General features: G+C 41.1%; 1 protein-coding gene across 1 annotated transcript; it reads left to right on the top strand.

The window, feature by feature from the left end:
• The first annotated feature begins 3425 nt into the window (after positions 1-3425).
• LOC131697292 (uncharacterized) lies at positions 3426-16183 on the top strand. Its single transcript, XM_058985436.1, has 2 exons — positions 3426-3433; positions 15276-16183. Exons 1-2 carry the CDS (start codon positions 3426-3428, stop codon positions 15883-15885), a joined length of 618 nt encoding a protein of 205 aa, XP_058841419.1. The 3' UTR covers positions 15886-16183.
• Positions 16184-27542: the final 11359 nt, after the last annotated feature.

Here is a 27542-nt window from a genome sequence, read left to right as displayed (position 1 = left end):
TTATAAATCAAAGGAACAGTTCCACGTAATTTGTTACATGAAATTGAGTGTGGATCACAAATAGTTGCTGTGTTGACAGGGGTGGTGGCTGATCTACAGTACTATGGGAGATGCTTGAATATGAACCTAGAAAGAACCACTATCAACTTACGTGTGTGTGTGGGGGTGGAGGGGGGGTAATAATTATAAATTCAAGTCCCTATTAGAGGCAACTACAATTATAATTTTGCTGAGAGTGCTGTTTCTTCCTCGGAATGTCATTATATTTAACATTCTATATAAGCAACCTAAATAAGTTGTTACTGATCTACTCAATTCCAGCATTAGATGGCAAAGTGCATGCTAGTGCATGACACAACACTACTCTATGTGGTTGGATTACAATATGTAACAAAACAGCACCTAGAATTGGTAGTGTATTCAGACCCAATTAAAGCCGAGTCAAATCTATTCCCCCCCCCCCCCCCCCACCCCATTCTGTAGTCAACTTTTTTTATGCACTCTAATTTCACTTTCAAATTAATTTCCTTAAGGTAGCCTCTGCCACAGTGACAAATCTATCCTCCTACTATTACCTAAGTAGGAAGATTTTACTGGAAAATAACCACACATCTGCAAATTAGTCACCAATTCAAAAACTTCTTAAATTTCTAAAAAAACATATTTTTCAAACCATATGGCCCACACAATGTATTTAAAAAGAACACCTGGTGGTATTTAGGTTTTGGCCATTACAATGTGTCAGGGTTTCTTCTATTATATTCTGTTAATTCCAGCTAAGTTTATAATTCTCTTTATAACCCTTTGCCCACAGGTTGTTTTGGATTTCAAACTGACCACCGGACTTTCCCAATGAGTGTGCAGAAACCACACGAACAGGCAAGTAAAATAATGATTTATTTATTACGGGAAATTTAGACAATCAAATACAACCTATTTTATAAGACAATTTGCAAACTCCCCCTTTTCAACCACCTTGCACATTAGCTCCATACAAAACCTATTCTAAAAACACCTAAAACCTTCCATAAAATATTTTACAATTATTCCACTCCACAAAATATTATCACAACACAGTCCCAAAACAATATAAGCAGCAGTTTGGTGAAACGATAGTTCCAGTATATTCACCTGGGACTCAAAAACTCAGTACTCAATGCAAGTTGCCAAACACTGTCCCGGTAGGAACACCAACAAGGAAAGGTAAAATTGAAAGTGACAGATCCAAGAACCTGTTGGTTTATGCCGGTATGGCTTGTATTTAGCACCCTTCAGGCTCGGTCCCCCCTCTCCAGCACCATGACCCAGGATCCTGCAATGGAAGAACAAACAGCACTTGATCTCTACACTCCCTTTGCGTCCCTGGTCATTCACCACATCCACCCTGATCTCGGCCCTCCCTACTTGGTCTTCTGACTCAGCCACTGGTACTTTTATTAGGTACTTAACTTAGGTAGGGTAGGACTACGCGTCTCGAGTGTATACATGGAGCTGGCCGTCCATCCCTTAGCTAGTGCCTGTTTGCTTTTCTGGGGCGTCTGTCAGGAGGGTGTACATTGAAAGGAAGCTATACAACACCTTGTCAAAAACCACCATTAATACTGGTAATCTAAATATTTCTGCCAAGTGTCTTTACTTCTGAAGCATTTGTCAAACGCCACACGGCATAATATTAACAATTCTCATTTAATCCAAAAAGCACCACTTCAACAGTAGAATTCAAGGATAAATACTTAGCTTTGCTATCAGTTTCTGACCTTCCATCGGGCTGCTGTGTCTATCTTTCTGTATTCCCTTTAAAGTTCCAAACGATCCTTGTTTACCATCCAGGTCTGTCTGTCTGTCTGTCTGTAGGTCGGTCTGTCTGTAGGTCGGTCTGTCTGTAGGTCTGTCTGTCTGTCTGTCTGTCTGTCTGTCTGTCTGTCAAAATGGCCAGCTTCCTGTGTCCTCAGTTCAGTTCCTCCCTTCTGGTACTTTTGGTTCCCTTTTTATAATTGACTGTCAATGATAGTTAATTGGTGCAAATGGAAAACACCTAGCTGCATTTGGAACTGGGGAATGGGACTAAATTCTCCTTCTATTCACCCGTGCTGTTGTATAAATAATAAAACACACTTAACAAATAAATACATAACACAAAAATACAAAATAAGCAACAAAAGTGCCTCCGTTTGGGTAATGAACAAAAATAAAGTGTGAAACATAAGAAGTGCAAATGGACATATTTCCTAATTTTTATTTCCCATCAAGAACATTTCAAACACTGCAACAACTGGGTAGCAACTTCTGCTTTGAGGGCCAACTGGTCAGCCGTGTAGTCCAGTACAGCTGCTGAGCTTGAGTGCCTGTCCTGGGTCAGTGTGTACAGAAGTCTGTAGTTCAGTGCAGCTGATTTTGGGATGCTTGCTGAATTCTCATCATACATCTAAATATCAATAAAATGGACACAACCATAGAGCATTAAAGTGTACACAGACCAGCGTCTACTTACAACAGTTATAAATACTACTGTATTAAATGTGATTTTCATTAGGGGCTGTATGGAAACAATTCAGTTTAGTTATCCACAGCAGAAAAATATTTCTAGAGTTCCTTTTGTATGTTAAAAGCAATTTAACAACCAGGATTGAGTCCTGCATAGTTTCACCAAGTTCCTTGATGGTAATGGTGTTTTTGCTTTATACAAAATCAATTGAACCAGATATAGATAGCTTGGAAAACGTTTGGTTTTAATATCTTAGCTGTCTGTTAAGGTTTCAAGCACTGATGTTAGATAATCATTATAAGGCATATCATTCAGACTAAATCTGGTTCATATCAAATAAATGTATATGACTGTGTCCCAGATAATGTTTGGTCATCCTCATTCTCTGTCATTAACTGGATAACATTATGCAACAGCTGACACATTGATCAATATCCGTAGACCGCAGCATGGACAGACAATGACACAATTGGCCCACAGCTTTTCCGTAAATAAGAGACCGGAGGTTTTCTCACAGAGGAGAACACCGCATTGTAAGATATGGCTATAGATGGTAATTCGTGATTTATTATCTGTGCTGTGGCACCTTCCTCATAAAACTGAAGAGTTTATTGTAAAAACCTGGATCATCTGGCAACCATGGTGGCTGAAGTAAGAGTCTTACAACAAAATAACATGGCAACATGTGTCACAAATCTGTTACAACCCATTAATAAAAAAAAAGAAAAAAAAATAACCAATTACAAAATGAAATAAGTAAGTTCCCTTTCAATTCGAAGACAACCAACAACATACTTATGGGATATTTATGGGGTATTTACTGAGCTCTTTATATCAGAGCTGCCGATAGGCCCCTTCCTGGGGTGACGTCCTCTGTCCTGCCTACAGAGGGTTCAAAATAGTCAACACGTGGAGGCCATTTCTCTTTTTGCCACTCAAGATGGTAAGGTAAGACTTCTGTGTTTAGCAGCCGAGTGTAAAATTAAGAGTTTATCTGAGTCAACTGCAGTTCCCCTGCATTCGTGCTGAAAGCTAGCTTGCCCCTTTCGTGGAATCAGTGGCTCTAAAATAAAGCCTTTTATTCTCCTTTCTTCAGCAGCCTGCCTCGCTTGTGTTGCAGACTGCCTTTTATTTACTGTCTGTTGTATGTGAGCGACTGCCTGTGCAGTATTGATTTCAAGGAGTGTATGTGTCTTTTCAAGTCTAAACACTCTTGGGGAGAATGCAGTTTGTCCACCGGGGTTAAGCTCTGCTGTACCCCCGCCGTTAAGCAATTCGACTAACCTGCGATACCTCAAGAGGGCTTGACAGTGATTCTGACGTCCCAGCATCACCCCCCTCCATCCCCCTCTCAACTCAGCCCAGCTTACTTACCTGTTCATTAGCGTTTCTTTCTTTCTATTGAGCTTGAGATCCCCAACCAGAATCTGTCTCAAACACAGCCAGTTGCTGCTCCTCTCTGCTGCTTCAGATAAGTTCTTCACTGTATGACGCAACTCTTGGCCACTGAATCCGACGTCTCTGAGAAACCGGGTTGTAGCGTGGCGCCATGTAAACCGACCTTGGCTAAGACCCACCTTACATCCTATCAAAATGTGCCTTAATGTTGCAGGTGATGAACACAAAGGACATGAGGGATCCTCTCCTACCCAGAGGTTTAGGTTCTGTGGTGATGGGAGAATATCATATGTTGACCTGATGAGGAAACTGATCCTGCTCTGTTCTATTGTCCATAGGTCTTGCCAGCCAATCTTGCGTTGTTCCACACTCTCCCATCTCATCCATTCTCCCTGCTTGGTCTGGGAAACAGCCTTTACGCACCTCATCCTCTCCTCCTGCTTTTGCACCTCGTGGACTACCAGCTTCCATTGAGATAGGGCTACCTTGTGCCATGTAGGAGGAGCTCAACTGAGACCAAGACCCACTCTTCCATGCTGAACTTGTCCCATGATATCACTGATTCAAAAGGCAGCCTTTGCATCTTCCACAGCTTTCTTTGCCACCCACGTTCTTCCAGTTTTCAACACAGGTGCTGCCTCCCTTAGCGGTAGGGGTAGCGATATACATCAAAAATTGTCTTGAAGCCCAGGTGTTAAATCTGGAAGAAAAAAAACAAAGCAGAATCAACATGGGTCAGAATAATGGACATTAGGTCATCTGCGCTTCCTAATCTACATTAATGATTGAGATTCTATAGTAAGCAAACTTGTAAAATTTTCAGTCGACACAAAAATAGGAGGAGTGGCAAAGACCGTTGCAGCAGCAAAGGTCATTCAAAATGATCTAGACAGCATTCAGAACTGGGCAGACACATGGCAAATTACATTTAATAGAGAAAAGTGTAAGGTACTGCACACAGGCAATACAAATGTGCATTATTATTTATTTATTTATGTATTTCTTAGCAGACACCCTCATCCAGGGCGACTTACAATTGTTACAAGATATCACATTATTTTTACATACAATTACCCATTTATACAGTTGGGTTTTTACTGGCGCAATCTAGGTAAATTACCTTGCTTAAGGGTACAGCAGCAGTGTCCCCCACCTGGGATTGAACCAACAATATTTATATTATAAATATCATATGGGAGATACTGAAATTGAAGAAGGAATCTATGAAAAAGACCTAGTTTATGTTGATTCAGAAATGTCTTCATCTAGACAATGTGGGGAAGATGCTTGGATATATAGTGAAAAGTGTATAATTTAAAACAAGGGAAGTAATGTTAAAACTTTACAATGCATCAGTAAGATCTCATCTAGAATATTGTGTTCAGTTCTGGTCACCTCGCTACAAAAAGGATATTGCTGCTCTAGAAAGAGTGCAAAGAAGAGCAACCAGAATTATTCAGGGTCTAAAAGGTATGTCATATGCAGACAGGCTAAAATAATTGAATCTATTCAGTCTTGAACAAAGAAGACTATGCAGCAATCTGATTCAAACATTCAAAATTCTAAAAGGTATTGACAATGTCGATCCAAGGGACTTTTTCAACCTGAAAAAAGGAATAAGGACCAGGGGTCACAAATGGAGATTAGATAAAGGGGCATTCAGAACAGAAAATAGGAGGCAATTTTTTACACAGAGAATTGTGGGAGTCTGGAACCAACACCCCAGTAATGTTGTTGAAGCGGACACCCTGGGATCTCTAAAGAAGCAGCTTGATGAGATTCTGGGATCAATAAGCTACTAACAACCAAACAAGCAAGATGGGCCGAATGGCCTCCTCTCGTTTGTGAACTTTCTTATGTTCTTATATCACTGTACCAACTGAGCATTGTAATCCTGTCACCTACATTGCAAGGATTTGTACGTAGATAACTATTTACTGTATCCTGAAAGGTAAAAATCACTTTTGAAAATGTTAACAAGGTATATCAATGACAAGATTTGAAATATGCTACAAATACACTGTAGCTTCAGTCAAACATGATATTCCTCGTAGAATAGAATATATATGCTGAAACCCATTCTGCCATCTGGATAATATTCATGTTCAGCCAAAATTTATTCTGAACCATTGACAATTTGACTGGAGAACAAGCTCTATTTTTTTTTTTTTTTTTTTTTTTTTTTTTTAGATGAAAGGTGCACAACGTTCAGCTCTTCAGAGGCAGCAATGAGAAAAAAAACAATGTCTGCTGAGAAGCTGCATCTCTTCCAGCTGTTACAGCGCTGAGACGGATAAACTTTTGGAGCCAGTGTTTTGATGAGACCTTATTTTCATTATTCAGCACATCACGAAGCTGTACTCAAAACCCAGTAGGGAAGTGCACTGGAATCTCACAAACCTGTTGGAGACAGACATGGAATTCAATTTAAGCAAGCTTCTACACTCACAGGCTCTCCCACAAATATCTCAGCAAATACTACGACACATCATTAAATCAATAAATAATGCAGACTATGCGAAACCCAACGAGAAGCCAGTAGGAAGCACTGTATTCTCAGAATTTGGTACACATTTTCTTTTATCTGAGTTAAAAGGGGGGGGTATCCAAGCAGTGCTGGTTTAAACTGTGTCAGATAACAGTTTGTTTTGAAGCCTAACTCCAGCTTGCTTTTTTTCATCTGTATCCCTGAAATAATATGTCTCTGACCTCAACACACATTGCAATGATCTGCAAACTTGTTTAATCTCACTATGCTGTGTAAATCTTCTGTCAGTCTATTGTAATGTGCATCCTGTTAATTATATTCATGAGTGAGCTGCCTTGGGTTACACCCCTTGTATACATGAACCTCTTGTGTAACGTGCACCCTTTGTATTGCATGCACCTTTGTATAGTACAGAAAATTCCATAGTATGCTATATATATTATTTTACCTTGGCTTTAAAATCTGTCTTCTGATTCATTAAAATGCCCCAAAGTCCTTAACAACAGTTTATAGTCATATCAACGGTATATACTCCTTGCAACTGCTTTGACCTAGACTGACACGGCCACCTTTCAAAAAAATATGGCGGAAGTGCATTTTCAAGATTTAATATCCAGTCCATATGTGTGATATTTTGGGTTTTGTGGAAAACTGTTGTCCACTTGTGTTATATCATGTCTTCCAGTGGACAATATAGCCCCTCAGCCTTCAACTTTGAGCAATACAATCTCCTGTCAGACACTATATCCCCCTTGGTGACAATAGTTTTCCACCACTTCTCAACTCCAGTCCATATTTGTATACTGTTACCTGAATATACTGTGCACCTTGTATATCATATGTAGCTGGTATGTTACATAAGAGATTGTCCTGGGTTTAAACTGTGCTTGTTATATTCATAAAATGATTGTATTCTAAGCAGTTTGGAAAGAAAAAAAAATGTATTGTTTGTGTATATAACACTGGATCTTTACAATGGCTACAACAATATAAATGTATTGGGGTTTGTAGTTTGTTGAAATAAAGCCTTTTTTTAATCTAAGTTATTTTCAAGGAATTTGATATGTTTTGAATAAAACAATAAAAGGACACATTGTAAACACTCTAAGCATCTTTACAGTGGAGGTCTTTATAGTGGAGGTCTTTATAGGGGAGGTCTTTATAGTGGAGGACTTTATAGGGGAGGTCTTTATAGGGGAAGTCTTTATAGTGGAGGACTTTATACTGGAGGTCTTTATAGCAGAGGTCTTTGATGTACCAAGAAACAGTCCTTAAAACATCAGATAGAACTTGTTTTTTTGTTATCCACAGCTGCTGACACTGCCAAATAACAAGTCAGTATGGTAAGTATTTGCTTTAGCTTTTGACGAACAGTAAACGTTTAGTTGTCTACTTTGATATAAGGTTAGATCAGTTTTCAAACTTGGGGACGCCAATACTTGACTGGAAAATACTTTCTTCTGACTTCCAGGCGATTGTAAAAGCACCCCGATAAATGGCAGACTCGGTGGGCCTCCCAGATGATTGACTTGATCAGGGATCATGTTTAATCTGACCAACCCCCTGTTAAATCTGACCAATCCCTGTCCAGAGAGCTTGTTTCATTTCAGACCTAACATAGCTCAGCGACTATTGCCCAGCCCTCCTTCATTTGAAAGTGCAGCAGCGGCGGGTTTTAATATCAAATACATTTTGATATAAACAAAAAGGTATACCAAGGCTGTAGCCAGCTGTGAGGCATCTGAGGCACGGACCTTAGTTAGAATGTTACAAATGATTTATTTATGCTTACACGTTGCTTAGCCGCAGTACATGAGCAAGTGCCTCTGTGATTTTTTATGGCAATACTGTAATAATAACAGTACAATCAGTTTAATTTACGGGAGTTTGGCTATGAAACAATTAAATGGGCTTTTAAATCCTCCATGTCCTTACTTTCTCATTTAAATGTGGAATGACTAATGAGAATAAGTGATTATGTATTGATGTTAATACAATTACGAATAGTGATTGTAATAAAGTAAATCCATCTTAAAAAAATATATTATAACTTTATTAAAGATTAGTCATTTATTTAAATGGGGTGGGGTTGGTTGGTTGGTTGCCAGTCTGTCTGGGTTCACCAATCCTGGACATGCATTTGTACCCCTTGAAAGCTGGCGGGAGACTGGGGTCTGAATGGCATGCCCGGGATTTGAACATAAGAACATAAGAAAGTTTACAAACGAGAGGAGGCCATTTGGCCCATCTTGCTTGTTTGGTTGTTAGTAGCTTATTAATCCCAGAATCTCATCAAGCAGCTTCTTGAAGGATCCCAGGGTGTCAGCTTCAACAACATTACTGGGGAGTTGGTTCCAGACCCTCACAATTCTCTGTGTAAAAAAGTGCCTCCTATTTTCTGTTCTGAATGCCCCTTTATCTAATCTCCATTTGTGACCCCTGGTCCTCGTTTCTTTTTTCAGGTCGAAAAAGTCCCCTGGGTCAACATTGTCAATACCTTTTAGAATTTTGAATGCTTGAATCAGATCACCATATAGTCTTCTTTGTTCAAGACTGAATAGATTCAATCATTTTAGCCTGTCTGCATATGACATGCCTTTTAAACCTGGGATAATTCTGGTCGCTCTTCTTTGCACTCTTTCTAGAGCAGTAATATCCGTTTTGTAACGAGGTGACCAGAACTGAACACAATATTCTAGATATAACTATAGTAAAAGCATGGGAAAACTACAAAAATACAGTGTAAATTTACCAGGGTAAACGTACAAAGGATCATAGAATATTAAACCTGTAAGAAATTATAGAAATTATTAGCCAAATATAGATGGTATATAGTATGGTATATCTTTATGTGAATGCATTAGATGTTTTGAAATAAATAAAAGCCTTTTAATCATTTAAAATGAGAATGAAACAACTTAAAGGGTACCTGCAGTAGTTTTGCATATGGAATCATTCCAATAGAAAACGTGGCTGAAAACTTTTGACCCAATTTAAAACCCCTGCACGGCCAATTTACGATATAAAAACATTAAAACAACATTCAGCTTCTATGCATTGGGTCTCTCAAGTGGCGCACAGGATATGACATCAGGTCGTTGATTTCCCCTGTTTCAGAACACTGCTAGTCTATAGCTGCAGCTAACAAAATTATTTGCGACAGCATTTATCCTATTATTATGGATGAAAAAAGTCAAATAGAAGGGTACTTATATGAACCGTTGAGGTCCGACTGCCCCACTTTCACATTGTCAGGCAGCGATAGTGAATATTCAGACGAGGATAACGAGGACGAGTCTGCAACTAGCTTAATCCAAGAAAACTGAACCAAGAATGCTCCAAATATTTGGTGCACTTGTAGTAAATGTGTTTTATGGAAACTGCAATAACTTTTGTCTATGTCAATTATTTTTATACAAAACCTCCATACTATGCATATTAAAATCACTCTAGATTTGTACTTCAAGGTACTTAGCCTACACAGAACAAAGCACTGTGTTGTTATTATTATTATTATTATTATTATTATTATTATTATTATTATTATTATTATTATTTTATTTAACTTATGTCGTAAATCACATGGTTTGGTCGCCATATTGGATTGAACAAAAACATTCTGCCTAAATGTAAAAATGTGTCTTTCAAAAACGACTTATTTCAGAGTGCTGAAATTTGGTATAGTTGTTGAGGGATAGTCCAATAATAACTGGTGTTCGTAAGAAGCTGATAGGTTGTGTGGTATGGCGGCCATGCTGCGTGACGTCAAAATCGTACAGTACAGACGAGAAAAAAAGTGCACTGTATGCAGGTATGTGATTTAGGAGAACACTTCCTTCTCTGATATTATGTTGTGATTGAAAACCCAATTTCCTTTATTTATTTATATTACCGTGCTCCAATTATGTCTGTATGAGCGGAGTTGTCTTTTTATTTCATTTGCATAGTAAGTTATGACCATTTTCTTCTCGTTTGCATAGTAAGCTTTTGCATGTTTTTTATGTCTATAGGCTACATAAACACATTTATTTTTAATGTCCTGTTACTTATTTTGTTTGTACAGTTTTAGTTAATCATAATATACCTGTATATAGACACATTTCTGTTCAAAAGTTGTTTTTCTTTATTTATTTATTTTATGCAGTCTGGTATATGTGCATTTTACTATATAAACGCATTTATTTTAAAATGAGTCTTACTTATTTACAGAGTTTCGGCTGTGTAGTATCATACATACATACACCTGTACCTTGTGCTGACAGACAGCTTTAAGATGGATCTCGGCTCATAACACCTGCATGTTAAATCAGTGCTATCTAGCACGCGATTTAAGGTGTGCTTCATGGTTTAGTAAATATCGTCTGAATATCATTAGCCTCATTAGTGCTCTCATGCCACTTCATTTGAATACATCACCGTGCGTTTTGCATATTCAGCAGATGCTAATATACCCATTGTGTTATTTTTAAGGTGTGCGTGCAAACTCACGTCTTAAGCTTTAAGTCGCGCTTTATCATGGTTGATAAATACGGGATTATCTAGCATGCGCCTTATCCTTGGATAACACACGTGTTATCACATAAGAACCTTTAGTAAATGAGGCCCTGGAGCGTATTTTGATGCTTGAAACTGTAAACTAAGTAACATGAATAACATAAAGGTTTCCAACCATGCGTAAACTGGTGGAATAAGGACTATGTTCTGACAATCGGTAAGGGTTATAAAACTCCAACTAAGGGTTATAAAACTCAATTATCATATTTAAAGAAAGCTTGAAAATCAGTTGAGGTGTCATTGTGGTAGCTTAAGATCATTTAGGTTAAGATATCTCTGCTTGGCAATGTGGTGATATAACAGCCAGGGGTGCTGGGGGTGCTGTGCATGGCTTCCATCATATACAGGGGTTACAGTTTTGTTCAATGGCTTTCAGCATCCCCACTTTAAAAATGGTTCCAATGCCACTGATAACAGCATGTGGTAAATATAAGATGCCATTCATAGAGAATTATACGCACTGTATCTTCATAAACAATGTGCAATGTTATATACGTGTGAACTTGTAGAGACACAGAAATCAAGTGGAAACTTTAGCAGAAAAAAAAATGTTATGCAAATGCAACAGTATCAAAGTTTTGGCACTGTTATTTTTTGGTTTTTGACATGTGCTCTAATGTGAATTCACATATATTATAAGGAATCTTTTCCAAAAGTTAACATCTTGTTAAGATTTAAATGGTAATGATCTGAAATTAATCTCTAACTTGCAAGCTCTTAAGCATACAAAAACATTTATACAGTATGTAGAAATAAAAAATTTAAAAGAGCATGATCATTTCATTATGATAAGTGTGAGGTTGTTATGTTTTCAATGTAGATTGTCATTAAATTGAACAGCTTTTTATGTTTGATTGGATCCTGCATTACAGATTTACTTACATGTTGTTGAAATCAATATAAATCTGTATCGTTTTAAAATAATTCTTAAGGGAGTGGCATCATGTATTATTTTTTTTATTTTATTTGGACATTCAAATCATCAGTTGAATCCTTAGGTCTGTGGTTCTGGAGTGCTACCATTCAACACACATAATGCCATGCCAGCCATGGGTTTTTCCAATTCCCCTGCTTTAAATATATAGCCTCTACATGTGTCAAGCTTGCGAAATCAACATGGACCAAGACTAAACTTACCAACCATATTAATTTCATGAGATACTGCTTAAAGAAAAACATCATTCCAAGAGGTTTCAGAATGAACTTCCACCCCAACAGCAACCACAGGGGATACCACAAGCAAGTGCAATCCACTTTATTTAAATGCTGTAAACATATATTAATTGTTATCAAGACTTGATAAAGAAATTATAACTTCAAAAACATCCCTAAAGGATCTGATGGCTAACAATGATTTGTACTACAGAGCTCGACGCCTTATTCATACACTAAATGCAGATATTTATGACTTCATGAAAATAAGTAAAGATTAGAAATGGATTACACTCAAGGAAGAACATAAGACATTAAAAACTACCATTACCGATCACAATGTTATGCTGCAAAGAACACAACCACGTAAAACCATGGTTACCAACATTCTATTGAAATAACGCTTGAACACAGCAGAGCTATACCTTGTAAAGATAAAGATCCTACACAAATTTTAAAGTTGTGTCAAATAAACAGTGGAAAATGCAGCATATAAAAGTGTATTACACAGACTTATAGCATACATTTACAAATAAAAATAATATGCACAGAACAAAACATTAATAATATGCACAGAACAAACATTTGATTGGTTTCCACACAGTTTAGTTGGTTCTTTTGCCAAGCAGGGGTAACAACATTTATTCAAGCAGCTTATTTTAGCGCCAGAACGAAGCGCCAGCCAACAGAAGAGCCTCAACAAAAGAGCCGGGAGTCTAGCTGTGGGAGTCCAGCGAGGGGAGGCCTGCGCTGAGACGCTGTTCGACTAGATCCGAACCTAACAGCGCTCTGGAAGAAGCCATCTACTAGTCAGGTCTGTATCCTCCACCCCACTGCTCCTACTGTGCCTTTTGTCTTGCTTGTCCTGCTATGACTGTCTCTCACATCCCTGTTTTGTCCTCCCGTCCTCGTCCTCTGCCCTCCCTCCGCTGTTGCTCCTCCAACCCCTCTAACCTCATTTCTCTGCCTCTCCCCCCCTCCCGCACACTCTCTGGTGCACTCTGGAACTGTCACTCTTCTGCTAACAAAGCTGATTTCATCTCTGCCTTTGCCTCCCACCTCTCGCTCGATTTCCTTGCTCTCACTGAAACCTGGCTGTCCCCTGATAACACTGTTACTCCTGCTGCCCTGTCCTCGCTCTACGTCCTGTCCCATACCCCGCGTCTCACTGGACGGGGAGGTGGGACGGGTCTTCTCCTCTCTCCCTCCTTACTCTTTTCTGTCCCCTCCGATCTCACCTCCCTCTCTGTCAGTACCTTTGAATTTCATGCAGTCCAACTAACCTCTCCCTGTCAACTCCTGCTCATTGTTTTGTACCGCCCCCCTGGGCCTCTCACTCACTTTCTGGATGAACTCGACTATCTACTCTCCTCCCTCCCCTCTCTGTCTACCCCGACTGTCCTGTTGGGTGACTTCAACATCCATCTCTCCAACCCCAGCCACTCTGCTGGATTCCTCCCTCTCCTTCACTCCTTCGACTTCTGTCTCTCTCCGTCCCCTCCTACCCACAAAGCTGGCCGTCAACTGGACCTCACCTTCTCCAGGGCCTGCTGCCCCTCCAACCTCTATGTCACCCCCCTGGACCTCTCTGATCACTATTTCATCTCTTTTTCTCTGTCTCTCCCCCCTCTCCCTGCTCCTCCTACCCCCACTGTCACCTCTCGCCCTAACCTCCGCTCTCTCTCCCCCTCTGTCCTTGCCTCCACTGCTCTCTCTCACCTCCCTCCTATCGACTCCTTTTCACTACTCTCCGTAGACTCTGCTACCTCCACCCTCTTCTCCTCACTCACCTCCTCCCTCGACTCCCTCTGTCCCCTCACCTCCCGACCTGCTCGCCCCTCCCCTCCCCATCCCTGGCTCTCCTCTGTGCTCCGCTCGGCAAGAATCACACTGCGATCTGCTGAACAGAAATGGAAGAGAACCAAACTCCCTGCTGCCCTAGACCTTTACCGCACTCTTCTCTCCTCCTTCTCCTCTACTCTCTCCTCTGCTAAATGTGCTTATTTCCAATCTGTAATCCAAGCCTCCACTAACAACCCACGTAAACTATTCTCTACCTTCTCCTCCCTCCTAAACCCTCCCCCCCCCTCCTCCTCCCTCCTCTATCTCCCCTGACGACTTTGCCTCCTTCTTCTCTTCTAAAATCTCAGATATCCGCAAACTCTTTAACACCTCTCCCTCCCCCGCACCCCCTCCTGCTCCAACCCCTACACCCACTACATCCCCTACTAACTCGCCCTCCCTCTCCACCTTCTTGCCCCTCTCAGACTCTGACCTCTCCTTCCTGTTCCAGGGTCACAAACCCACCACGTGTGCCTTGGACCCCCTCCCCACTCACCTCTTTCAAGCTGCTGCTCCTGCTCTACTCCCCTTCATCTCCTCCCTCCTCAACACCTCTCTACTTTCTGGCATCTTCCCCTCTGCCTTCAAAAAAGCCTCTATCACTCCCCTCCTCAAAAAACCTACCCTCGACCCCACCTCCCTCCAGAGCTACCGTCCTGTCTCCCTCCTACCCTTCCTCTCCAAAACCCTCGAGCGGACTGTACACCGCCAGCTCTCTGCTTTCCTGTCCAACCACTCTCTGCTTGACCCTCTCCAATCTGGCTTCCGCTCTGCTCACTCCACTGAAACCGCCCTTCTGTCTGTCACCAACTCACTTAAGTGTGCCCGAGCTGCCTCTCTCTCCTCTGTCCTAATTCTCCTCGACCTCTCTGCTGCCTTTGACACTGTTGATCACTCTATTCTACTATCATCTCTTGCTGACCTGGGGATCTCTGGCACTGCTCTGGCCTGGTTCTCCTACTACCTCTCCAACCGCACTTACCAGGTAACCTGGCGTGGAGCAACCTCCACACCTCACCCTCTCTTGACTGGAGTCCCCCAAGGGTCAGTCTTGGGTCCTCTCCTGTTCTCTCTCTACACCCGCTCCCTGGGCCCCCTCATCGCATCCTATGGTTTCTCATACCATTTCTATGCTGATGATGCTCAGATTTTCCTCTCCTTCCCCACCTCTGACTCCACCATCTCCTCCCGTATCTCTACCTGTCTGTCTGCTATTTCCTCCTGGATGCACTCGCATCACCTCAAACTCAACCTCTCTAAATCTGACCTCCTTTTCTTTCCCTCCTCCTCCCCCTCCTCTGATCTCTCTATCTCTGTTCCTCTGGAATCTACCACACTCTCTCCCTCTTTCTCAGCTAAGAACCTTGGAGTCACCCTGGACCCCTGCCTCTCTTATTCCCAGCACATCTCCACTCTGGCACGCACTTGCAGATTCTTCCTGAGCAACATCCGAAGAATCCGACCCTTCCTCACCAACTATGCTACCCAGCTCCTGGTCCAGGCCCTGGTACTCTCCCGCCTAGACTACTGCAACTCCCTCCTGGCTGGCCTCCCTGCATCCGCCACCCGTCCGCTCCAGCTCATCCAGAACTCTGCTGCTCGCCTGGTGTTCTCTCTACCTCGCTTCGCCCACGCTACTCCACTACTCCGCTCGCTCCACTGGCTCCCGATCACCGCTCGCATCCAGTTCAAGACTCTTGTACTAGCCTACAGATGCCTTGATCAGACTGCACCCAGCTACCTCCAGACCCTCATCTCTCCCTACACCCCCACTCGACCTCTCCGCTCCGCCTGCACTAGAAGACTGGCTCTACCTCCGCTACGCTCCCCTGCCTCCCGAGCCCGCTCCTTCTCCACCCTTGCTCCGCAGTGGTGGAACGACCTTCCTACAGATGTCAGGACTGCCCAGTCCCTGACCACATTCCGGCGCCTCCTTAAGACTCACCTCTTCAAACAGCACCTGTAGAACTCCTCTGTTGTATCCTGGGACACTATCACCCTTCATTTAAATATGCTTTATTTTGCTCTTATCTGCCCCCTATTTTACTGCATTTAATCCTGTACCTCAGAATATTGTAATCTGCCAAGTGTTTAATCTGTAGTATTTTGTACTTAATCATATCCTGATGTATCCTTTCACTATTATCTGCTGTATTATTGAATTGTGGTTTGTCACACTTGAGAATTATTGTATTTCTTGTTCTTATTGTATGACTTATATTGTAACACTTGAATGTATTTGTATTTGCTTGCGATTGTAAGTCGCCCTGGATAAGGGCGTCTGCTAAGAAATAAATAATAATAATAATAATAATAATAATAATAATAATAATACATAGTTGAACAGAACTAACTTGCACTTATTATTTGGAGTCTGAGCTTCCCCGTCTCCTGCTTCAGCACAGCTGGAATCAGAGTCACTGGATGGAAGGCAAGGCAGACGGCCCCGCTTATCCTGCTGCGGAGACTTCAGCCGTCGATCAGGGTATTGTACACAGTGCTCATAAAGTGTTTTCCTCTTGCACCCCATTTTCAAATCAAACTAGTAACTGTCACCGTATACCTACAGCAACAGCTTACCTGCACTGTAACCTGCTAATTTAGGCGCTTTGAATGACAGGCGCTGTAGCTGGCAAATGAAAGTTCACAGTCGGTGTAGGTCTTGATGATTGACAGTCATTTAAACGAATGAGAGCATTCTCACGCTAATTCAGTCAAAGAGCTCTGTCAGAACAGGGTGAAATGACAGTGACTGAAACTACAGACAGTACTAACAGACCACTGAGATGACTGACAGCGACCCCTAGCCATTCATAGCAGAACAAAGATGGGGCAGTCAGTAAGTATAAAAACTACACAAGCTAGAGATGATTAATTTTGGTAAGAACATAAAAAATAGTGAGTGCTTTTACCGACATTTATCCTATATAAATTTATTTCAGTCAAACTCATATTTATTGGAAATTCAATGTTTAATGAGCTTTACCGATTAATATCGAAAAGTAGCAAGCCTAGTTTTATCCAAAGGTCTCACATTTGTGCCCGTAAAGAAGTTAACTGATAAATTTGCAGTCCTCAATGACACACAACATTTCTTTCGCCGCATGCATTTACACGCCCACTTTCATGCAGATACAGATGAAAATGAGGCAGGTGCTTCACAACCATCTAACACTGCTTTCGATTCCTTAGATATTTTCCAGCAATACAAACAAAGCAAATCTACTTGGACACCACCCTCAGGAGTATTTCAAGTCTTAGATTTTTTTATCGATAAATGTGAGAGAGAAATAAGTCAAATACATATCCAACAACCCACTAAACATTTAAACTTGACTACAAGGATGAAAAATACGCTTTACAGAACTTATGACATTATAATAAAACCTGTGGACAAAGAAGGAGCTGTAGTAGTTTGGAGTAAAAATCTTTATATAGAAGAAGCAACACAATAACTTTCCGACACTAATTTCTACATGAAAGAACCAAATTATCTTACCCAAAAGCTTCAAACAACAATCACATCTACCATCAGGACTGCCATCTCTAATAAATTACTACCAAAATCTGCATCTAATCTTATTGTGGAAAACCCTCATTGTAGTCATTTATATTTGCTTCTGAAAATTCACAAGCCTGCCAACCCTGGTCGCCCCATTGTATCAGCATGCTCCTGCCTCAGAGAAATCATTTCCAAGTTTCTTGATGATACTTTCAGAACCTACTGTACATATGTCAAAGACTAACCATTTTTTGGAAATACTAGATAATTTTACATAGAAACAGTGAAAATCAAAAGCCTCTGCACAGTTATCCCCAACAGTGATGGTTTACAAGCACTTAAGCACTTCCTTGATAAATTGACAGTAATAGCCTTTTCACACTAGCACACCTGAGCCGAGCCCTCACAGTACGAATAGTTTCACGCTGGTCATTTTGTTGAGCCGAGCCGAGCCGGAACCGTGAAACTCTGGTCTCACAAGATATCTGGTACTGGCTCTGTGTTGAGCAAGGCTGGGAGTGGGGTTAACTCGTACTGTCCGAAACAATAAAGTCTACCAAAAGATTAATAAATATGGAACTAAACTGCAGCGCGAAACAGTGTTGTGAAAAACTAAAAAAACTAAAACAGGATTACAAAAAAAGATCACAACAATAAAAGCAAGTCAGACCACATAAAAAGTAAATATTATGATTTAATGGACGTAGTTCTTGGTCATAGACCTGCAACGACCGGTGCCGATATGTTGATTTTGTTTTTAATAGGCCTACTTTAAATCTATTTTTCTGAAGTGTTTACTGACATTTTTCAAATACTATCTGTAACTTTTAAAGTTATTATTAGTAGTCGTACTTATTAATCTAACTTTAATAATATTAAATTAAATTATTTGGTTTGTATTTGCATTTAGCATCATGTGAAAAACAAATACAAACAAGAAGTTTTTTTTCTATTTTATTTCCTGTGGTTTAATCCCATATTTCTCAATTCCTGTGAAATCTTTAGGTAGACTTTATTGTTTCTGACAGTACGACTTTGTGATCCATTCTCAAAACAAATCCATTCCTCTGTGTGCCTGTGTCCACTGAATTTGACATCATGTTCCACAGCGCAGCTTCTACTTTGAATAGTGGTGCGAACACACCCGAGCAGCGCTGGGTGGACTCGGCTTTGTTCCGGCTTGGCTCGGCTCGGCTTGGCTCGGTTCGGGTGTGCTAGTGTGAAAAGGCTATAAAAGAACCTGCAACCAATATTTTTCTGAAACGTGCAGAACTTGTCCTTTCTCTGAATTGTTTTTCCTTTAATGGGGATTTTTATAAACAAGTAAGAGGTGTCAGCATGGGAACTAAAATGGGGCCTTCATATGCCTTTTTATAGGATGGATTGAAAATAAAGTTTTTCAAGAGTACAGAGGAAATACACCTATCTTATATCTTAGATGACATATTCAGCATCTCAATTAACACTAATGAAGAATGAAATTATTTCATTAATTTTATTGACCAGTTCCATCCAGCTATGAGGTATACATGGAACATCTCTAAAAGCGTATCATTTTTAAACATCACCATCACTGCTTCTAATTCTACCATCAACACCACCATCTTCTACAGAGAAACAGACTCTAATTCATACCTGAGATACGACTCTTCACATCCGAAAGCTTGTCGTGACTCATTCCATACTCCCAATTTTTAAGACTGAGATGCATTTGCAGTGATGATAGTGATTTTTTAAACAAAACAAATTAAATGTGTATATGTTTTAGAGCTCAGTTACGTCCATCTACGATAAACAGAAAGGATGCTTTATATAAAAGCAACACAAAGAATAATAATAATCTTATCCCCCTAGTACTTACCTATCATCCTGTGACCAGAAAAATACAACATATCATACAAAGAAATGTTAGTATTCTCCAACAAGAACAGCTCCTATTTTCAATAATCCACCATTGATGTCATAGAAAAGAGACAACAATCTAAGAGAATATTTAGTCCATAGTAACATGCAACACACACACACACACACACACACACACACACAGTACCGGCACAAATTATGGTAACAACTAACGATTTACAGCAAGACTAAGGGTGAGTATTATTGCCCATTTTTCCTCACTCAGACCTCTTACTTACTAAATAACCTGGTATCTCTGAATAGTCGGACCCAGAAAGAGTGTTAAGCGGCACGGGGCAGGCTAACACTCCAAAGTTTTGAAGGTGCAAAGAAGGGAGCTTGAGCTGACAACGGTAAAAATGGTAGAAGGGGTTTGGGTGGTAGAGAGGTGAAGAAAGCTAACAGGCTGGTTGCTGTGAGAAGGAAACCAACAGGCTGGTGCTGAGAGAAATGGGCTGCTGAGACAGTGGAGACAGTGGTGCTGAGACAGGCGGAGACCGAGTACTACAGTGACAGAGAGTAGAAGACAGAGCTAAGGAGAGCAGATGAGACGCGGGACTATCAAGGACCAGATACTGCACTTATTGGCTGTAGCAGAATGTGACCGAGGGATAATCAGATAATTATAGCTGGTTAATCCCTCGGTCACGGATATAAAAGCTGGCAGCTTTGCTTGTTTGAGGGAGTGTGTTCAAGAGTGGAGTACGAGTATAGAGTAAGGAGGTAAAATTATAAGATAAGTGACAACTACTAAGTGTGCTGGGTCTACACCAGCACGATACTTATTTGTTATTGTTTATTGTTTATTTGTTTGGCCAATGTGCCCTTTTGTTTCTGAGTGTTTTGTTTTGTTTAAACCTTTTATTTTATTATTTAATAAATCACTGACCGCCGTAGCATCTCAGTTTCATCCGCCAGTACTGCCTTGTTGTGGTTTCTGTTCCCTGGTCTGACGTCACCCTACAGCCATCCCTGTCACAGGACCATACACTGCAGGAAATGAAGGCGGGTATCCAGGAGGGATGAGAGACAACACCGCCGCCAGAACGGGTCTGAGAGGCCAGGAAGGAGCGATCGCCAGGAGCTGGCTGCGATGAGGGAAGAGGAGAGTGAGATGCCGCCTGCATGAACCGACAACACCTGCTACCAGGTTCCCGGAACTTGTCGCCTTGCTCCGGGTCACATCGCCCTGCACAGTGCCACTACGACAGACTGCCACCTGCGCATACAAGGAGCCCTGGGTCACCTGGACAGCCAAGACCCCGATGCTGGCGCAGACTCCCAGGTCATTTTCGGGACTTTGTCGGTCCCCTCGGGACACGGGACTCTGAGGGGGGAGCTTTGTAGTGACCCAGCAGTCTGTGCTAACTAAGAGGACTAAGGATGGGGATTGTATTGCCCATTTGTCCTCACTCAGACCCCTTACTTACTAAATAATCTGGTATCTCTGAATAGCTAATCGTCTCCTCTTAATATTTTAATGAGCAAGACATCTCACAATTAGAATGGCACCCCAAAATTTTTCTAGGAAGTTTGTTGCCAGATAACTTCACTAAATAGCTTGGTATCCCTGAATAGAAAAATGTCTCTTAAAATATGCAAAAGATTTTAATAAACAGTATCTCCCACAAGTGCTGTGGTACCCCAAATATGATCCACTTACTAACAATGCGGAATGACTGGGTCTGACATTTTCTCTTCATTTACCCCCTCAAAAAATGTCAAGCACTGCACTACATTCAATATTGTGTCTTGGCACTCACCACTTTGGAAAATCAATTACTGGGTAAAATAGAGAACAACTGCTCCAACCAGCCATTCGGCATTATACTTGTGAGACGGATTGTTCATTAAAATCCATCGCATATTTTTATAGAGATAATTATCTATTCAGGGATACCAAGTTATTTAGTGAGTAAGTAGTCAGAGTTAAGTTATCTGGCAACAAACTCCCCACGCCCAGTTGTGCTACTTTCCAAAATAAGAGAACATTATGGGGTACTTGCTTTGATTTAAAGTAGTTTGGTATAATGCAATTGTACTATCACTGTGGCCATGGTCATGTCGAATTGTGTTATGTGCTGTGTGTTTGTGATGAAATCAGACACTGGCCTGGAGTACTGTAGATACCAATGTGCAACCACACCGTGGTCCATAATGATATGCAGGCACTGCTCTGTGGTGAAGTGTGAATGCTTGGCTCGCGTAGGAATTGTATGAAATCAGAATTGAATTAAAGTGTTACTGAACATGCTATAGAGACAACAAAGCACATTACTGACCATTTCTGCCTGTTGTGTTGTACATGTTTCCACAATATCTTCACAATTGATTTGATATTTAACATAATCACAACTGTTTTTATATTTTTATTCACAGATCTTTGGTCATAAATCATTGTTGACCAGTGATCTTCTTTGACATCGGACAAGCATCAGGTCTTCAAGTGACTAGATGGTGCTGGCTCTCACTAATAGAAAGACACTTTGGCGGATGTAGCCAATGTTACGGACTGTATGTCTAACTACAACTGAAGAGCAGCTCCTGAACTAATAATCAAAGCACCACAACACAAAAAAATATAATGCAACGCAATATTTGAGTAAATACAATATTACAGTACTTAATATTGACATTGTGGTGGGGGGTCTGCGTGACAAAAAGAAAGGCTGAGTTGAAGAATGAGTTTTTGCTAGTTTCCGTTACTATTATTTGCTGAGAAATGGACAAGGATTCGGACCAGATTTATGGATACATTTTCAGCTGTCTGCTTTGTGATTGATGACACTAAGCTTTTTTTAAAACTTGATCATCTCATTTGTTATAGTTTTTTTGTAAGCGATTGGGATTTGGCATTATTACTGAACTACATACAAACATCATAGAAAACTGTCCAGAAGCTACTGAGTGGGGTGCTCTTTCTACTGAATCATCAAAGGTATGGTCTGATCAGACAAAGTACCTAAGCACTCAAACCTTGCTGCGTCCAAACAGGCGTACTGTGAAGCAATTGGTTAACCACCTGCTTCACAGCTAAAAGGCCACTAAATTGCATCCATATGGCAGTGAACAAAGGTACAGGAAAGCAAACATCGTTCAGCGTACTTTATTTATTACTCTGTGAACGTACTTCACTTTACCATTCACATTACAAGTTCAAGCTTCCATGTTTATTGTTTTGTGGTTAAATCCTGTGATTGATACATTAATGAAAGCATTGTAAACATTAAAAAGGGCTGCCTTGCAAGAAATACAGCCTGGCGCTACAGCCTGCCCTTGGCTTGCTGATCATTATAAAATTCAGGGTGGGCCCAATAAAAAAAGCTGGTCTGCACTTGACATTTGCAATTGATGTGTGTCAGGCTTGCCGGGGAAAGTTACTTTCATGATCCATTAACAAAAAAACAGTTAAGTGTAATGGATTACAGCAGCATGGTTAATTTTAAAGCCAGAAACCACAAATTCTTAACTCCGGTCCCCATTTTTACAGTCAGTAGAGGCAAAGTAATAAGGAATGCAAAGCTTTGAATATAAGTATAATGATCAATATAATTTTCCATTCAACCATATGGCCTGGATTTAGCAGGATAAAAAATACACATTATTGTCATAAGACTCCAGCAATGTATTATCCGCTGTATATCTATCTAAACACATTTTTCAGAACACTCCAACAATTTTTTTTAAATATCTAAATTGTTGTTATGTAAACCGAGTTATTGGAATACTGATTCTGATATATTGCCCCTCATGCACATTCAGCAAGGCTAAATAAGAAATACATTGAGATAACTCCTTGAACCTTCATGCTTCTCTAAAATGGAAACCTGATACAGTACATACTGTACCCCATGGGTATCAATGTTTAGTAGGATTAGTGCATAATTGAGACTTTGTCCTTTAGGTAAATACAGTGTGTGTTTGGGATTGTGCTGAACGGCATTCCTGGACAAATCATATGTGTTTTGCTGGGTATGGCATGTTGGACCAGGATATTGAATCCATTATATTCTTTTGTGTTGTGGTGCTTTGATTATTAGTTCAGGAGCTGCTCTTCAGTTGTAGTTGCCTACCTGTAGTATTTTGTACTTAATCATATCCTGATGTAACTATCACTATTTAATCATATCCTGATGTAACTTTCACTATTATCTGCTGTATTATTGAATTGTGGTTTGTCACACTTGAAAAAAAAAAAATTATTGTATTTCTTGCTCTTATTGTATTATTTGTATTGTAACACTTGAATGTATTTGTATTTGCTTGCGATTGTAAGTCACCCTGGATAAGGGCATCTGCTAAGAAATAAATAATAATAATAATAATAATAATAATAATAATAATAATAATAATAATAATAACAGAACTTCATTCATTTTTGACGGTACTACAAAAGCTCTGACCTAAAGGTTTTCTTCTTTGGATTAACTTACCCTTTTTTCTGAGATAAAGCTTATAGGAAACTCAAGATAAATGTTCTGGCAAATAATACTGTTCTTTTTACTGCACCTTCAGAAATATGGAATACGCATCAACATAGTGTAATAGATTCGCAACTCACTTGGGTTCGTTGCCCCTTTAAAACCAGACCCAGGACACCAGAATTGAATTTTATGCGCTGACGCGCTATTTTAATAATCATACAAAAACAAAATAAACACAAAACAACACCTAGCTCCTTCGGAGCGCTAACTAAAACTTCCACGAGCACCCTGACTATAAAGTGGGACGGCTAAGCCGTTTCCCCACAACAGCAGTGTGGAGTAGTGGTTAGGGCTCTGGACTCTGGACTGGAGGGTTGTGGGTTCAATCCCCAGTGGGGGACACTGCTGTTGTACCCTTGAGCAAGGTACTTTACCTAGATTGCTCCAGTAAAAACCCAACTGTATAAATGGATAATTGTATGTAAAATAATGTGATATCTGTATAATGTGAAATAATGTATAATGTGATATCTTGTAACAATTGTAAGTCGCCCTGGATAAGGGCGTCTGCTAAGAAATAAATAATAATAATAATAATAACACAAAACAAAACACACAGTATTTTCACACTTGACGACTGCTTGGAAGCAGAGCACCTTCTCTGCCTCCCTCTCCTCAGCAGCCCTGTGCAGACTGACTGCACCTCTTATATACCCTGCACCTGGTCCTAATTTACAATCACTACCAGGTGCCGGGGATCATTAACAATAAAACACTTAACCAATTAAATTAAACAATTAACCAAACTAAGGTTTTTTTCTCTGGGAGATGTAGCCCCATTCCCCCAGGACTACACTATCTCACAATAGGTACACTGTACTTACACCTTTATTACATGTACCTACAACAAAATGATATATTTGTGAAAGAAAATAATTAAAAACATTAAATACATGCTGTTAATGTATGGAGTTTCAGCCTCACATTACATAAGTACTAAGTGCACAGAGTAAATATGGGCAACTGGTAACTACAGTGTAAAAATGTGTAGTACCTGTCTGAAATGGAGTATGAATTATTCACTGTTATTCACACGCATGTTTTCGGGTAATATTAAATGTTTTTAAAAACAATTGCTTTGAGTGGAAATCTCTTTAAGCTGACCTTAATGGTTACCGGTACTACATTTGATGGTTGTTCAAATTTGAAATGGAGCATCAAGGCAGAAAATAGATCTTGGGTGGCTAATAATAGACCTCTTTCATCTGATTCATGGAATTCTGTCAACAAACCAAGTGAAGCCAAATTAAATATAAAACCTTCCTCTGTAAATGTCAATGCCTTTAGCATGCTGTAATCCATTTTTGCAGTCTGTCCCTCATTAACCCCCAACAGTTGGCATGTCTACATTTTCCATTGAAACATTTTTAGTGGTTAAAAAAAATATCATGTTTAATAAGGTAAATGTTTTTGGGGGGCAGGTGACTAATTTCATGCTGTAAGTTCTTCTACAGTAGCAGAGAGACCCTTTGGACACAGAGGAACATTAACAAGTCTTGATTTCCAGATATAAAAATAACCAGTCTGTCTCTAATTTGTGTAGTCCGTGGTCTGTGTCTCCCCTGTGATTGGTCCCGTCTGTAAGTCACTGTGTGTTCACGTGTTCAGTCTGTTCCCATTGGCCCGAAGTGTGTGGCTGAGGACCAATGGGATGTGTAGGTTTTGAATAGAGTAGCGGGGGGGCTGGGGTTATAAAAGACGCTGTGACGCCCTGTTGGGTGGTTGTGTCGTGGTTGCCATGGTTCCGGAGCAACTGACAGGGAGCTGTGTGTGTGACTGAGTGCTTAATAAAGCTTTTGGAAAGAGAAACCAATGTGTCTGTCTCTCCTGTTTTCTGGCTGTCTGTGAGCGGCGACAATCGAGAGTACAATCTCCTGTCCCCCAGCAAGCACCAGCGCCGCTGCCTGACTGCCCAGCGCCACAGCTGGACTGCACAGAGCCACCGCCTCACTGCCCAGCGCCACAGCCTGGCTGCATGGAGCCACCGCCTAACCGCACAGAGCCACCGCCTGACTACCCAGTGCCACAGCCTGGCTGCATGGAGCCACCGCCTAACCGCACAGAGCCACCGCCTCACTGCCCAGCGCCACAGCCTGGCTGCATGGAGCCACCGCCTGACTGCACAGAGCTGCCACCTGACTGCACGGATCCACCGTCTGACTGCCCGGCACCGCCGAGCTGCCCACTGCTTGTTTGTAATTTTGTTCCCTTCCCCCTCTGTATTTCCCTCTGTTTAACTCTGTCTCTGTTGCTGTGTGACCCTAGCCTGCGCGCAAGGGCATGTTCTTTGTCTCCCCTGTGATTGGCCCTTCCCGCTGTATCAGTCATGTAGTCCGTGGTCTGTGTCTCCCCTGTGATTGGTCCTGTCTGTAAGTCACTGTGTGTTCACGTGTTCAGTCTGTTCCCATTGGCCCGAAGTGTGTGGCTGAGGACCAATGGGATGTGTAAGTTTTGAATAGAGTAGCGGGGGCTGGGGTTATAAAAGTCGCTGCGACGCCCTGTTGGGTGGTTGTGTCATGGTTGCTATGGTTCCAGAGCAGCTGACAGGGAGCTGTGTGTGTGACTGAGTGCTGAATAAAGCTTTTGGAATGAGAAACCAATGTGTCTGTCTCTCCTATTTTCTGGATGTCTGAAATGCTACAATATTAATGAGGTCATTTATTAAAGCGCAACAGTGATGCTACCCAGTGATGCATTTTTAAAGACACAGTAAAACTGTCATAATACAAAAAAACAAAATATCGTGGTGTAACAGAGGGAAGATCTGTGCTGCCTCTTCTGGTGCGTTCATAGTGCTGCAGGAAGAGGGCAGCAGCCTTGCAATATCCGGCTGTCAGTCATGACAATGACACAGAGGTGGGAGAGAGCGTGTGTGGGCTTTCTCTCTATCTCTGAGTGACTGAGAGGCAGGCCTTGGGGGAATTGCTGGCCCTATAAAATAACGTTGTGTTGTAAGACGAATTAATGAGCTAGCGAAAGCTCTGTTCCAGGACCGAGAACGGCTGGGAAAAGAAAAAGAAAAGAACCTAAAGAAAAGAAAAAATATCCATAGTGTGGAAACCTTGGGCAGACCCCATAAGTATATAGCAAGCAGGCTGAGGGAGCGGTCCAGTGTAGGACGGGGACCCGGGCCGTGCGGGTAGCGACGGTCGGGGTAACGCTGCAGAGTGCAGCACCTTTTCTTTGTAGTTTTGATTACTGTGTTTTATTTTCTCTTTTTGATTTCGCCTTTTGTTATTATTATTTAGGAGCACCTGTGAGTGCGCCAGCGGGTCTGTTTACCTGTGGGTATTTCTGTGGTCCTGTCTACCATCGCTGGTATTCAGGCCACAGACAACAGCGCCCTCGGTGGGCTAAACTAAGAAAAAAAACAAAAGTAATAAATAAAACTGGGCACCTGTGCGGTGTTGTCAAATACACTAATATCGCCCGTGTCAGTGAATACCCACACTCTTCCACACGTGGTCTATAAAAAATCCACACACACACACAATGTCAGTGCAGGGGACGGAACACAGAGATAGAGACTGAGAGAGAGAAACCAGCATCACACTATAGCCTATTCTGTTTCACTTCCTAAATACCTGTCAGCTACTGCCAGGTTAAAAACACTCAACCCGCTCACATTCATTATTCAACACCAGCATACAATCAGCCCAATGCTTAGTCGGGATGCTCCATTTACTGGTCTGTTTCACTCTCTCTTACTCATCGTACCAAGCTCCAAATACTGCG

Source organism: Acipenser ruthenus, chromosome 2 (genome assembly GCF_902713425.1).
Source record: "Acipenser ruthenus chromosome 2, fAciRut3.2 maternal haplotype, whole genome shotgun sequence".
NCBI classification, from domain to species: Eukaryota; Metazoa; Chordata; class Actinopteri; order Acipenseriformes; family Acipenseridae; genus Acipenser; species Acipenser ruthenus.
The sequence above is the reverse complement of the archived record's forward strand: the minus strand, read 5'-3'. Positions and strand labels throughout refer to the sequence as shown.